Raw genomic sequence first — 13,407 nt, forward strand, 5'->3', positions numbered from 1 at the left:
AGAATAAGATGAAGTTCATTCACCTTTGGAAGGATTGCTAAAGTGTAGTGATTTTCTTTTTTTAAAAGCAAGTCAGAATAATATACTTCCATATATACAAATATACATATATTTCTAAAAGGCCTGAGAGGGTACAGGCTACCAATGGAATGGTTTTCCAGGCAATGGAAAGAGGACTGGGATTTAGCCAGGAGGATTGAACTTCCATTTTTGAAAATTTTAGGCATCTTGTACTTTTGTGCTGTTTGCCTTTTTTCTTATCCAAGGAGTGTACCCGTGTGTCTACCATAATTTTGAACATTAACACAAGTTAATGTTTTAATTACCCAAGGTATACATAGACACCTGGTCTTTGCAAAAAAAAAATTAAAGCTTTACAAACAATATTTGAAGTATCCTTTGACTACAGCCACCCATCCCACCAAAGCCCATTCTCACAAGGAGTAACCACTGTTTTAAGTTTGGGGAATATCTTCTAAGTCCTTACAACACACTTTTTTTTTAAGTATTAATATTTTTATTAAACAAAGTAAAACTGAAAACAAATACATGGCCTTATTTTTTTTAAGGCCATGTTGTGGTGAGGTACACAAATGTAGTGCCCGGTTTCTTTAGGACTGTCTCATCTCTGGCTGAAGAAGCATCTACTGCTTTGAAAGGTCTTTCGGCACAACTCCAGCGCTCTTGCCAGGTGACAGCAGCAAAGGTGTGTATGTGGGCAGAACATCAGTGACAGCATTTAAAAGAAGATGCTCCGATCCATCGGTTGTAGGTCCAGGTGGGTTAATAAGTGAAACAGCAGTGGAGCAGTGATTCACACTGGGTGTTTTGGGTGCGGCTCCTAGGGTCGTTGTAAGACTTGGTGGGGCATTTTTAGCCAGTTGTTTCCTTCCCGGTGAACTGGGAGTCTTTGTGTCTTCAGTAGACGCTTTTGATGGTGGACCAGTAGAGTGAGATTCTGTTTCTAGAAATTGAGCAAAAAGTTCTGAAAAAGAATTCTTAGGCATAAATTGTTGATTTGGTCTCGGAGGTGTGTTGGGGACACTCTTCGACCCAAGCCACCTAGTCATCCATCTGGTACCACCGCCTTGCTCTTCCTTAAAAACCAGCTCCATTTCTTCCCTTTTTATGCCCAGAGTGTTTCCCAGTAGTTCTAACACTTCATGGCGTTGAGGTCTGGGTGTTTGAAAATACTCCATCAAGAGCTTCCTCACTAAGCTTTTGTCGACTTTTTCTTCTGCTTTACTTACTAAGTCCAGCAGTTTCCTTTGCACATCATCTAGCACTTCCCGTTGGACCTCATTTTGTTTTGTCAAAACTTTAATTTCTTCTTCCTTCAGATTCAAGACAGCTTTTGTCTTCTGCAGTTTCCCTTCTAGATCGTCTGCCTTTTCCATCCATTCAGCAAATTCCATCTTCAGATTAGCTAGTGCTTGTGCATACTGTTTTTCTTGTTCTTGGGACGCACAGAGCTGTTGTGAAATGTCATCTTTTTGCCTGGTGACAACATTCAGTTGTTCCTTCAATGACTCCATCCGCAAGCAGGCTCGTTGGCGTGCATCTTCCATTGCATTAGAAGACAGAAGGAGCTTTTCCTCCAGTGCCTTCGCTTTCATTCTGAGTTGAGCTGCTCTGTCTTCTGCAGCTAAGGCTTTGCGGTTATGAGACTCTTTGGATTCCAAAGCCAGGCGATGGGCTCGCTCTAGATCCTGCTTCAAATGTAGTTCTTTGTTGTGTAAATGTTGAACCTCACTCTGGAGGGCACAGTTTTCCATCTGTTTCTGTTTCAGTGCCAACATGACTTCATCTCTCTCCTGTTGAAAAATAAGTGTCTTTTCTTGCATTGATGTCACTGCATGCAAAAGTTGATTTAATTCCCCATTCTTGCCTTGTTCATTTTCTTTCAATAGTTGCTCCAAGGCAAGAGGTTTTTCCTTCATGGCCACAAATTTCAACCGTTCCTCTCTCCGCATCATAGAAAGCCGCATGTTTGTCTGTTGTAGTGCTTGATTTTCTGTTTCCTTTTCCCTCCATGTTTGTACTATTTTTTCATTGGCCTCTTTGAGTTTACAAATATCCACTTCCAAACTGGCGACTCTCTCCTTCAGGTTGATTACCGCCTGCCTCAAAATTTCATTTTCACTCACTTCATTAGTGAAGTCTTCACTTACAGAAAGTAATTCATCACTTTTGGCTTTGAGCAAGAGCTCTCTTTCCTGGAGTAAGTTTTGTAAGTCATCCTGTTTCTCCCGGAGCTGCTGAAGTTTGGAATCCCTTTCTTCATGCTGTTTTCTGTCGAGTTCTGAGGCGGCCGCAATGGACTCACACAGTCTCTGGTTATCCTCCTGGAGGGTTCTAATTGCTGCATCTTTTTCCTTTGTTGATTTTCTTAACTCTTCTATCTCTTCTTGGAGCAGCTTTGAAGACTCACTGGATCCATCAGACTTAACTGCCTGAAGAGAGGCAGCTGACTCGGAAGGAGGCGATTCGGTGGAGGGCTGCGGTAAGGTCAGTTCAGGTTTCCCTAGTAGAAGAGCCTTGGCATTGCAAAGCTGCTCTAGGCTGAGCTGCATTTGTGCAACTTGTATCTCCAAGTTTTTGAGTTGGGTTTTGTTCTCTTCATAATTTTTGATCAGGTCAGTATAGCTCATCTGTAGTTGAGATTTATTATCACTGTCCATGAAAACCCGTGCCTGAAGTTGTTGAAGCTCGTTCTGAAGATGGGTTGACCCACGCTGCATATTTTGTACCGTGGCCACCACGTGCTGTTTCCATTCTTCCATTATTGAAACGTGTTGCTTTAATTGTTCCCGTTCCCGTAGAAGCTCCTCAAACTGATTAATCTTAACACCATTAACCTCATTACCACTGCTGGAATTCTGCAGAACTGTCAATAATGTCTGACATTTCTGATTCAGTGCATCCATTTCAATGTCTCTTTCTCGAATGATGTGGGATAAATTCCGAATAGTTTCTCTACACATATCCTGATCACTGCTTTCAGCTCTAGGGGGTAGTTTCATATTTGCATCTCGGAGCTTCTCAAGATCTGCCTCTTTGCCCATAATGATATCCACCATTCTGAAGTTTTCCCTTTTAAGAAGGCTATTTTCCTTAATCTTCTCGTCTAAAACAGCTAGTATTTGTTCTCTTTCCAATGCATACATTTGCAGTTGCTGCTGAAGACACCCATTGTCTTGGGTATAGGAAGCTGAAGATATTTTGGTATGAAGACACTGTATCTCCAAATCTTTTTGCTGGATAAGCTGGGTTAGTTTACCAACCTCAGTTTTGGAGAGCTGATCAATCTGTTCAATTAAACAGATATTCTTTTCAGTTAGAAGTTGAATCTCTAATTTTTGTTCTTTTAGTCCTACTAATCTTTCGGCATCAGCTTTAGAAAAGTCATGCTTTTCAGTTCCGTTTTCTATATTAAGACTCTGAATTTTTGTTACTTGAAAAACACCCAAATGTTCTGTTGGCATGTGCTGGGATTTTTCGGGTAACTGGGTTTTGATTTGTTCAATTGTATTTTGTAAATTCTCAGTCTCCTCCCCTCTGGCTGTAAAGAGCTGAGTATGTTTAATATTCATTTGCTCCTGTTGGCTTTGAAGACCATCCATTTCCTGTTTCTGCTCTTGTAAAGACTGACGCTTTTGCATCTTAGTCTGGTTTTGATCTTCAGTTATCTTTTGATCATGTTTTATTTTCTTCTTAAGGTTGCCTTTCATGACACTTGATGGAGAGCTCTCAGAGTCTAGATCCGTAATAGCGTCTAGCATGTTAGGGTTAATCGTAGATTCGGTTTGACTGTCTTCTCTCAGTCGTTCCAGTTCCTCTTTCAGATGACTGTTTTCTTCTTTCATGGATGCAAGACTTGTGTCTTTTTCTTCGATGGTTTGCTGTAGCAGTTCCATTTTTCTTAAGCCTTGAGTATATTTCTCTAATTCCTCCCAAGGATCTGAACTTCCTTGCAGTTTTTCAATAAAAGTTTCTTTCTCTTCTATAAGTTGTTTCAATTGCTCCTGCTCTTCTAAACAAGATGACAGCATTGCCTGAGTTTCTTTATGGTCAGCAATTATCTGCTCAATATTCTTGAGTTCTGCTATTTCAGAATCTTTCTCTTGACTGAGTTGAATTAAACACTCCTGCTCCAGGTGTAAGGCAGAGCTATCTGGGTGATGTGTATTTGACAATTCTTCAATCATTTGCTCGTTCTTCCTCGTTTCTTCCAACAGCCTCTTTTCAGCCTGACACAATTCTGCTTCTGACTGTCCTTTTTCCATTTTTAAAGCCTCCACTAGAGTGTTTTTCCCCAGAGACTTCTGAGTGTTACCAACAATAGATTCTTCCCACTGACGTCTTACATCTTCAAGTGCCAAAACCAACTTTTCATTTTCCATTTTGAGATCAAAAGCCACTTTGCTTAAGTTGACATTGAGCTTTTGCATTTTGGAAAGATTTTGCCTTAAGTTTCTAACTTCGGCCTCCTGTTCTTTAAGTGAGTCAACCTTCACATTAGTGTCTTGATTAAGAGACTGGGCAAATTCATTCTTGATTCTTGAAAGTTCCTTCTCGTTTTCTTTAATAACTTCCTTAAGTTGACAGTTCTCTTTCTGGATGTCGACATTACAGTCTTGTGACTGGTTTAGCTGATGTAATAAATCTTCTACTTTGTCCTCAAGCTTCTGCTTGGTTAAAAGCAAATCATTAGCAGCTAATTCACTTTGAATTAACCTTTCTTTTTGCATATCCAACTCTTTAGTAATGTTCATCTGATCATCTTCAAGTTGACGGACTCTCCTTTTTTCTTCCTCAAGCTCTTGCTTTAGTTTTTGGATGACACCATCTCCTTCATTTTGTTGTTCTGATCGCTGATCTTTCATCAAAACCACGTGCTCTGCAGTTTCTTGTTTCTTCTCATCCAACTCTCCTAATTCAGGTGTCAGTAATTCCTTCTTAGTAGTACTCTGATTGAGTTGTCCTTCCTTGCCTTCCAAGTCACATCTTAAATCATGTACTTTTGAACCAGAATTCATATCTCTTGTAGCTGTACTTTTAATTACTTCATAATCGTTGCTCAATTTGACAAGTGATCGTTGAAGTTCTTCCTTTTCTTGACTTAGCTGTGAATTTTCTTTTTCTAGAACTTGGACTCGTTCCTGAAGTTTCAGGTTGTGTTCGATGACATCGTTATCCTGGCTTAAGCTGCTCAGTCTCATTGGTTCGTTTTCAGCATCCGACAGTGCTTGCTGCTCTCTGAACACTTCCTCCATTGATGTACTTGGTGGAAGCACTTGTTCCTTTGCTGTCATGGCGTCACTCTGCTTCATAACGTAAGGTTGCAATTCATCCTCTTCAGTTCTTTCCTTATTTTCTTCATTTATCCGGTCTTGTTCCCTCCTTAAAACATCTCTTTCACTCTCTACAGATGATTTTCCATTGATGTATTTCATTCTATCCTCAAGTTCTTTGATTTTCTTGGTGGACTCTTCCTTTTCAGCTTGTAGAATTTGAATAGCTTTCTGCATGTCATGAATTTGAAATTCATGAGTTGGTCCAATTCCGGAGCCCCCCTGCAGTAACAGATTTTCCAGTTCTCCAATCCTTTCTTCATAGTCTCTACATTTCTGTCGATGGCTACGACTTACTTCTGCCAGTTTCTGTTGATGAACATTCTGCATTGTCACTATTTCAAGTTGATGGTCATCAATTTCCTTGTATCGATTTTGTTCAAGTTCCTTTATGGTATTTTGCAGTTTGCAGATTTCATTTTGGTCAAGGCTCTCTGCTCCCTGCACTGTGAACTTTTCGGCAATGTGTCTCCAGTGGTTGACATCAGCCTCAAGTCTTAAGACTTTATTTGACAATCTATTTATTTCTTGTTGTGACCAAATTAGGTCAGCAAAGTCCATATCATTATTCCGGACAGCTAAAGCATGGTCATTGGTATCATAACCCAGTGGAGGTGGTAAAGTGACTGGGGGTACAGAGCCAGCTTCAGGGTCTACTGACCGCGAGACTGACTGCAGCTTCAGCAGTTGATCCTTTAGCGCTATCTGTCTTGCTGTAAGGAGTTTGATATCTACATCCTTCTGTTGTAATTGATGTCTGTAACTAGTAGTCTGCTGTCTTATTTGAAGCTCTGAGGCTTCATACTTCTCCTCTAGATCACTATAAAGAGTTTTAAGTCTCTCATTCTCTGATTTTAAAATTGACTGAGAGTCTTCAACCTCCTTCGTCTTAGATTCAGGTACTTCTACCTTTTCACTTCCTTTCCTCAACACATTAGTGATGTGTCCAGTGAAAGATGCTACACTACCACCCACTTGCCCCAGGGAGTGGCCTAGGCCGGAGCTAAGGCCACTAAACCAGGAGGACATTGCTGCGGGTCATAGAACTGACCTGGTCCGCTCCGCGAAAAGCGTCCAGCACAGTAGGACAATCCCGCGAACTGTCCCTGAATTGCAGCCAGCGCAAAGCTAAGAATCAAATCACAATGAGGGGTTTCTAGGCAACGGCGGAGCACAGGAGCCCCTCAACACTCCACCCTGCCTCGCAGCACCCAGGCCTGGTGTGGGACCTAACGAAGGTCCTGTCTCCAATGACCTGTCTCTCCTCGGGCCTTTCTGCCCGTCCACACGTCTTCCCAGCACCGGGGTTAGGCCCTTCTCCCCCAGCTTCCTTGACTGTCCCAGTGTCACACGCCATCCCGACCTCCTGGATGCCGCCGGCCACCATGACAGCGGCTGTGAAGGCGCCGTCTCCAAAGTACCTCCACCTGCACTTAAGCACGGCCCTAGTTAAAGACACTGAACACTTCCATTGCCCCAAAGCTCCCATGTGTCCTTTCTGGTTCCACCTCGGCCCTCCTTCCCCAGCAAGCCCGGCTTCGGTGTCTAGCCCTGAGGATGGATTTTGGCGGTTATCAGACGCCATAGACGGGGGTGTTGCACCATCTACTTTCTTTGTGTCTGCTTTTTTCACCGTGTGTTTGAGACCTAGTCTGGGAAGGGAGTTAAATATCACTCGAGCGGGTGATCGCTGAGCGAAAGCACGCCGAGGTCCTAGGGGACCGCGAGGCCCTGAGCGGCCGCTCCTCGTGAGGCACGGGGAGCGACCCGGGGGGAAGGGCCGGGCGGCGCGCAGCCAGGCCTCTGCCCTGGGCCTGGCCCTCCTCGTCGGACCCGACCCGGCCGGCCCGGCGGGCGGCGCCGCTGGAAGTGACGCGGCGAGGGCGGGGCCGCCGGCCTGGGGAGCTGCCGCCGCCGCTGCCGCCTCGGCTGGGAAGCGATGTAGGAGCCGCCAGGCCGTCCCCTGTCCTGCCCGGCCCGAGCCCCGCGGGCCGCCGCCGCCGCCGCCGCCATGAAGAAGCAGTTCAACCGCATGAAGCAGCTGGCCAACCAGACCGTGGGCAGGCGAGTGCACCGCGCCGGGCCCGCGGGGGGACGCGCGGGCCGGGGGCCGGGGGCCGGGCGCCGCGGGCGGGGGGCGGACCGGCTCCTTCTTGGGCCCGGTCGCCCCGGGGCCGGCCGCCGCCTCGCCCGAGGCCCGCGGGGCTGGGGGCCGGGGGCTGCGCCACGCCGCGGCCTGGCGCCCGGCTCCAGACCGCCGCTTGGCCCCCCGGAGACCGGCTGGGCGGGCCGCGCCTCCCCGCTCCCACCCCTCGGGGTCCCCACTGCCCCGCGTCCCCGCCCGGCGGAGCATCGCCCTCAGGGCGCTGGACCGGCCCTCTGTCCCTTCCTCCCCACCCCCCCGCCCCGAGATCCAGCCGGCCCAGGCCCGCCGCCTGGGGCTGCACCTCCCAGGAGTGTTGTGTCCGAGGCTGCCGGGTTTGGGGGGCGGCATGCTCAGCCTTTCCGGGTTGCCCCGCTGCGGCAAAGCTTTCGCTTACAAGTGCATGATGGCAAAAAAGTAAAGGGTTAGTAAAGCCCAGCGGATCTGCCCAGAGAGTTTCTGAACGCTCTTTGAGGCGGCAGCTGAGAGGTGGTGCCGTCTCCTAACCAGGGGCGAATGTGAGCTGGAGTGCTTGACATTTAGAAATTTGAAAGTGGGAGAAAAGGATTCTGCAAATGCCTAGCGCCAGTTAAAAAAGAAATGATCTTTAAAAAAAACAAACAGGTCTTCTCACTTTGGGTTTGGAGGCCCATCCTTTCTAAGTTTATTTGGGAAACTTGGCATTGATCATGAAATGACAGGAGAGACCAGAGGTTGTGGATGTTCAGGCTTTTGAAAGAGAGGAATGGTTTGTGGTTTGGAGAGCTTCTGGAGGTGACTGTCCTGTGCTGTATTGTCTGGAGCAAATATTTCAAGGTCTTCCAGGGCTAGTTAGCTCTGTGGTACCGATTTTGCTGTTAATTCTCTGATGAGATCTGAAAGTGGGAATTTTTTTTACAGCTTTCGCTTCTTTTCTCAGCACTTGAGTCAAAGGGGGACTTTGGTTTGGCCAGAGCACGTGGGACACTTCTTTTTTGTGTGTGTGTATGAAAATACTTTTACTTCCTCCTGCGTTTTCCAAATTTGCTTTTTACTGTTTCGTTTCCCTCAACTTTTTGCTTAGTTCTGTTGTTTAATTTTTTTGGTACCCTCACCCTATTAGCTTGGTGTGCATTTATCCTATTTTCAGAGTTAATCCCTATCTGCTAAACCCTAGAAGTGCCTGCTTTTCAGGTATTTGTGGGAAAAGGATAGAAATAGTTTTGAGAGGAAGGTATACAGAGTAGTAGTGACAGCTGATGTTTCAACCAAGAATCTGTAAATGAATGACAAGATAATTCCTTGGCAGTTTCCTACCCCCTTAGTGTTCTCAGTAACATGCATGGTGGAATCAATATTTAGTGAATGTCAAGATGCATTTGTCAGAGTCATTTTGGCCTGTTTGTACCTTGTATCAGGCAACTGGTTTTTTTTTTTTTTTTTGAACAGTTCAGAGGCTTTAAAAGCTCCAAAGCCGTCCAGTGTCTCTTGGCCCTGCTTCCTCTGTAGCAGCATCTCTCTTTACACTTTTAAATTCCAGCCATACTTGCCTCCTTTCAGTTTCCAGAGGAGGCTGTGCTTTCTTACATATTAATTAGCCTCTACCTGGAACTGTTGGAAGCCTCTTTCACTGCACCTGCCCTAGGCCACCTCCTGTTCATTCTCCAGTTCTCCCTGTAAAGGTCTCTGTCTCTCAAAGACCTCTCTGATGCTCCAACATAGATTGGATGTGCCCTGCTGGGTGCTTTCATAATTCCTGTTTTTCCATAATGGAATTGTGTCTTTACTTGCCAGTGTCCCCCTTTAGACTGAATGCTTTGAGAGTTTTTACACTTTCTCTCTTGATTCCCAGAGTCCGCTGTGGTTCTTATCACATGGTAGATGCTCAGTAAATACTGTTAAATTCGTGTAAATCCAGTTGTTCCTCGACTGCCCTGGTGGTGTGGGCCCAAGTATGGGAAAACGAGAATTGGATAGAGTAAATGCTGTGATTCATCCTAGGAGTATAATTCTGGCCCTGACCTTTGACTGTTTGAAAATCTTTATTGCTTGATGCAGTGGAAGCGACAGCTATTACAGAGCTATTAAGGGTGTGGCAATTATGCACCTAAAGTCAAAACTGTTTTTAGTGGGGAAGCTGTTGTTTTACGGCTGTTGATTTCTTAGACATATTTGTATTTCCTTCTACTTAATTAATTGTAAAGGATTAGGGAGGGAAAATGGAGGCAGGAGGGAGCCTGCAATTGTTATTGGGCAGAAGCAGATGGTTGCCAGGTATCAGAATCAGGATTCTGGATGTATTTGGGTCAAAATGAAGGCTAGAAAGCAAAGAAGGGGTCCTCCCCTCTCCCCCCGAAAAACTCAATTATAGTGAGTGAAGTTATATGTGTGAACGGCTTGTGCACAGTGTGTACTACCAATTCATAGAGTTGTAGGTGGCATCTTGCAAGGAAGTATTTTCTTCCCAGAATGAGCACCTTGTGGGTAACCCCGCGGCGAGGTTCCATGAGATGGACTCGTGGGAGAATTAGTAATGGCTGGAAGGAGTGAGTTCTCATGATGCAGTTTATTTACAGTGGGTCGGTGAGTCTGTTTCAGAAGACACTTTGCGTACCACAGGGGCAAGGCTTATGAGGTGGTCTCCGGGTACGGGTGTTGCAAAGAAGAGAATTAGGATGGGTCCTTTTGTCCCCCTGCCTTCCGTGGATTCATGCATTCAACAGACACTTGTTCGGCCCAAAGTGTGCGCCATCGTGCAAGAGCCAGACGTGAATAGGACACACTTTCTGCCCCGAGGGAGCTCAACAGATTTGTGGAAGAGACAGGCTAGCAAAGAAATAATTATATATCATGAGATAAATGCTTGTAGAGGGGTGGCTCATGCTAGTTCTTATTGAATAGAGGGAGGTAACAAAAAGACAGGTGAAAATTTGAGCAAAGCCTTTTGGCTTTGTTTCCATGTTCAAGCATATCTTTTAAATTTCTCTGGTATTGATGAGGTCTCTTTGGATTGTAAGAAAACCCAATTCTAACTGCCTTAAATGAAGATGGGAATTAAATGTGACCAAAAGAATCCAAAAGGAGCTTGGCCACAGACTGGGCTGTTTCCAGAGGCTCCACTCTTTAGACAGGCTTGACCCACACCCCACTCCCCCGCCCCCATTGTCCATCCTCCTCAGCTCCTGTCCCAGAGGGACAGAGAATGCTTTTCTCCCAGGCACTGTTGCCAAAGCCCCAAGACTGACTCTGAGTGCTTCTGCCTGGGTCGCATGCTTTTGCCTGCAAATGGGTACAGCATCAACCCCACCTAAATCACGGGACTAAGAGTTGGGGAGCGCAGGCACCCCAGGGGAAACCAGAGTACGGTCAGGAGACAGAAACATCATGTTGAGTATTTGGTAGTCTGGGTAAAAAGAAAGCTATTTTGTTTTCTGAAAATCCTTGATGCAGATAATCCACTGGACACAGGTGTTACTTTGGGGGAGGTGATGCCCTGAACGAAGGAAGGTGTATACAGAGTGAGGAGATGGTTTAGTTATGAGGTTGAAGTGTCCAGGAGAAAAGGAATCTGAGGGCCTAACCCAGAGAGCTATTACCCAGGTGAGGCCCAGGGAGGGAGTGTCCCAGTGGGTGTTGGTTTCTGCCTTATTTGAAGTACGCCCTGGAGGTTCAAATGCTTTCCCAGATAGTTATCTTTAGATAAGCCAAAGCTACAAACTCAAATGCCTAAAGGGTCTGGGCTGGTAAAATAAATGGGTGACTTAGGCCAGGTGAGGTCTGGGGGGCCTCTCCGCCACCCCTCACCCAGCGCATGATTATTGTCTCACCAAAGGGGCATGTGTCAGGATGGACCCAGCATGACTCAACCTTTGCAGCTTTGCAGAAAAGCCTGAAATCTGGATTTTAATGAAAGTCAGATGGCATTAAATGCAAATTAAATAATCACCATGACACTACAGGGGGCTAAACAGCACATCAGTGGCCAGATTTGGCCTGTGGGTGACCAGCTGGCAACTGCTTGTCTAGAAGGACCTAGAGGTTGAGGGTCCCTGTTGTTATTACTCTTGTCCCCTGTGCCTTGCCCCAGTGTCACTGCATTCTTGGGTCTCGGGGTTTATTGAAGAGCTCGTCCTTCCCCTTACAGAAAGCTGTGAAAGGTTTGATGGTACTAATCACTGACGCTGCTCCAGCTGGCTTCGTGCGCCAAGTGCTGAACCAAAGCAGCCGGCGTGGTTCTCACCTACTGGCGATTGTCGTTTCTGTTTTATAAAGGAGGGGAAATGATCTGCCAGGTTCGCACAGCTCCTAGGTGGCCCGGGCTCCCCTTGGGCCCATGGCTTCTGACTCTGGATCCTGTGGGCTCCCGACTGCAGAGTCTGGGCTGCCTTTTCTCCAGGGGAGGATTAATGGTCTTTGGTGCCTGTTAAGCTGCTGGGGCTCAGTGCTTTGCATAAATTATCTCACTGCATTCTTGCAGCAGCTCTAAGAGGTGATGTTATTTGTTCCTGACTTAAGGATGAGGAAGCCAGAACTCAGAGAGGTCATCAAGCTAGCAAATGACAGAGCTGTGCCTTCACACCCCGGTTTCTGATTTCAAAGCAGCTATAATTCCGTACTTCATGTGGGCAAGTCTTACATGAGAAACCCCTTGTTTGAGTCATGAGCAGTGCTTTCATAAAGTCCTGGAGGCCGAGAGCTGGATGTTGATCTAGTCCAGTGGCTCTTACCAGGTGTGGTTTTGCCCCCCAGGGGACATTTGACAACGTCTGGAGACATTTTTTGATTGTTGTGACATGGTTGGGGGAGGGCTGTTACAGGCATCGGGGAGATAGAGGCCAGGGAGGCTGCGGAACGTCCCACAGTGCCCCTGACAGCCTCACAACATGGAATCACCTGGTCCCAAATGCCAGGACTCCTGAGGCTGAGAAACTGTTCTAGTCCTTCCAGGGTGTGGATATGTGAATTATGACAACCAAAGATCCGCACTGCTTGCAGGCCACAGATGTGTTCTCTTTGGCCTACTCCGTATTTATTTACTTTTAACAGCCATTGGCTCATATTTAAAAATGAGGCGTTTTCACACGAAAACCTGGATTTCCAGCTTCTTCTAAAATCTAAAATCTTGGAGGACCCGGCAGTGCCTCTGTCCTCCCGAGTCCAGGTAGGGGTGGCAGAGTAGCAGCTGTCCCATCTGGGTGCGGCATTAGCCATCCAGTTCCCCTCAGCCCCTTCCTGGCTTGTTTTATTCTGTTACATTCTTCCCTGACCCTCCCTGATGACCTTTTTCCATTCCGCCCGGGCAGTGCTAATTCTCAAGATGAGTCAAAATACCTCTGTCCCACGCACCCCCGAGATGTCCTCTGGTGCCACATGGAGTCAGTGTCTCTCTCTCCCATGACACATCCCAGACCATTTCCTTACTTCTGCCAGCATCATGTTCCACATGCCTCACCTCTGCTGCTTCATTTTACTCACACTGATTTCCTCCAAACAGTATTTCCGAGAAAGGGGAAGAAGCTGGGCTTTGCGTCTATCTGAGTGGATTCCATCTGGCCTCAGCATAGAGCAAGGGTGGAAAGGAATCTGCTTTCTTTGCAGCTTCTTCTGAATCTTATCTTCGGGGCCTGATTATGTACTTTACCTATTGTGAAATTCTAGAATATCAAACAGGGTATTTAAAGGTGAATGAAAACTCACTGTTCACTGGGGACAAAAAAGAACGCTAAAAGGATGTGGTCATATAGCTGTAGCATCATTTTCACACAGACAGCAAGTGTGGAGGCAGCATGTTACTCTAATATGGAATTACCTGTGTGCCAGTGATTCCCAGCGTGTACACAGCAGACCACCCCACCTACCCCCAAAGGGATTCAACACTCTGGTACAGGGGCCCAGAGTCAGCATGTGCACTGGGCATTTTTGTCAGACTGC

At 46.3% G+C, this 13,407-nt stretch overlaps 1 protein-coding gene and 1 pseudogene across 5 annotated transcripts in view; one reads left to right on the forward strand and one right to left on the reverse strand.

Moving 5' to 3' along the window:
* Positions 1 to 644: 644 nt before the first annotated feature.
* LOC105073759 (thyroid receptor-interacting protein 11 pseudogene) lies at positions 645 to 6,383 on the reverse strand (annotated as a pseudogene).
* An 844-nt stretch (positions 6,384 to 7,227) lies between these two features.
* The window catches only part of ARHGAP17 (Rho GTPase activating protein 17), a 77,871-nt gene continuing 71,691 nt past the window's right edge, over positions 7,228 to 13,407 (forward strand). For 3 of the 5 annotated variants that reach the window (XR_012500325.1, XM_074346175.1, XM_074346176.1), the window contains exon 1: positions 7,228 to 7,418. Coding sequence is in view for 4 of the 5 variants with exons in the window: in XM_074346175.1 (XP_074202276.1) it covers positions 7,366 to 7,418 (53 nt within the window). In the remaining variant the exon portion in view is untranslated. The remainder of the gene's footprint in view (positions 7,419 to 13,407) is intronic. The other 2 variants (XM_074346174.1, XM_074346177.1) reach the window with 2 other exon arrangements.

This window comes from Camelus bactrianus, chromosome 18 (genome assembly GCF_048773025.1).
Source record: "Camelus bactrianus isolate YW-2024 breed Bactrian camel chromosome 18, ASM4877302v1, whole genome shotgun sequence".
Lineage (NCBI taxonomy): Eukaryota > Metazoa > Chordata > Mammalia > Artiodactyla > Camelidae > Camelus > Camelus bactrianus.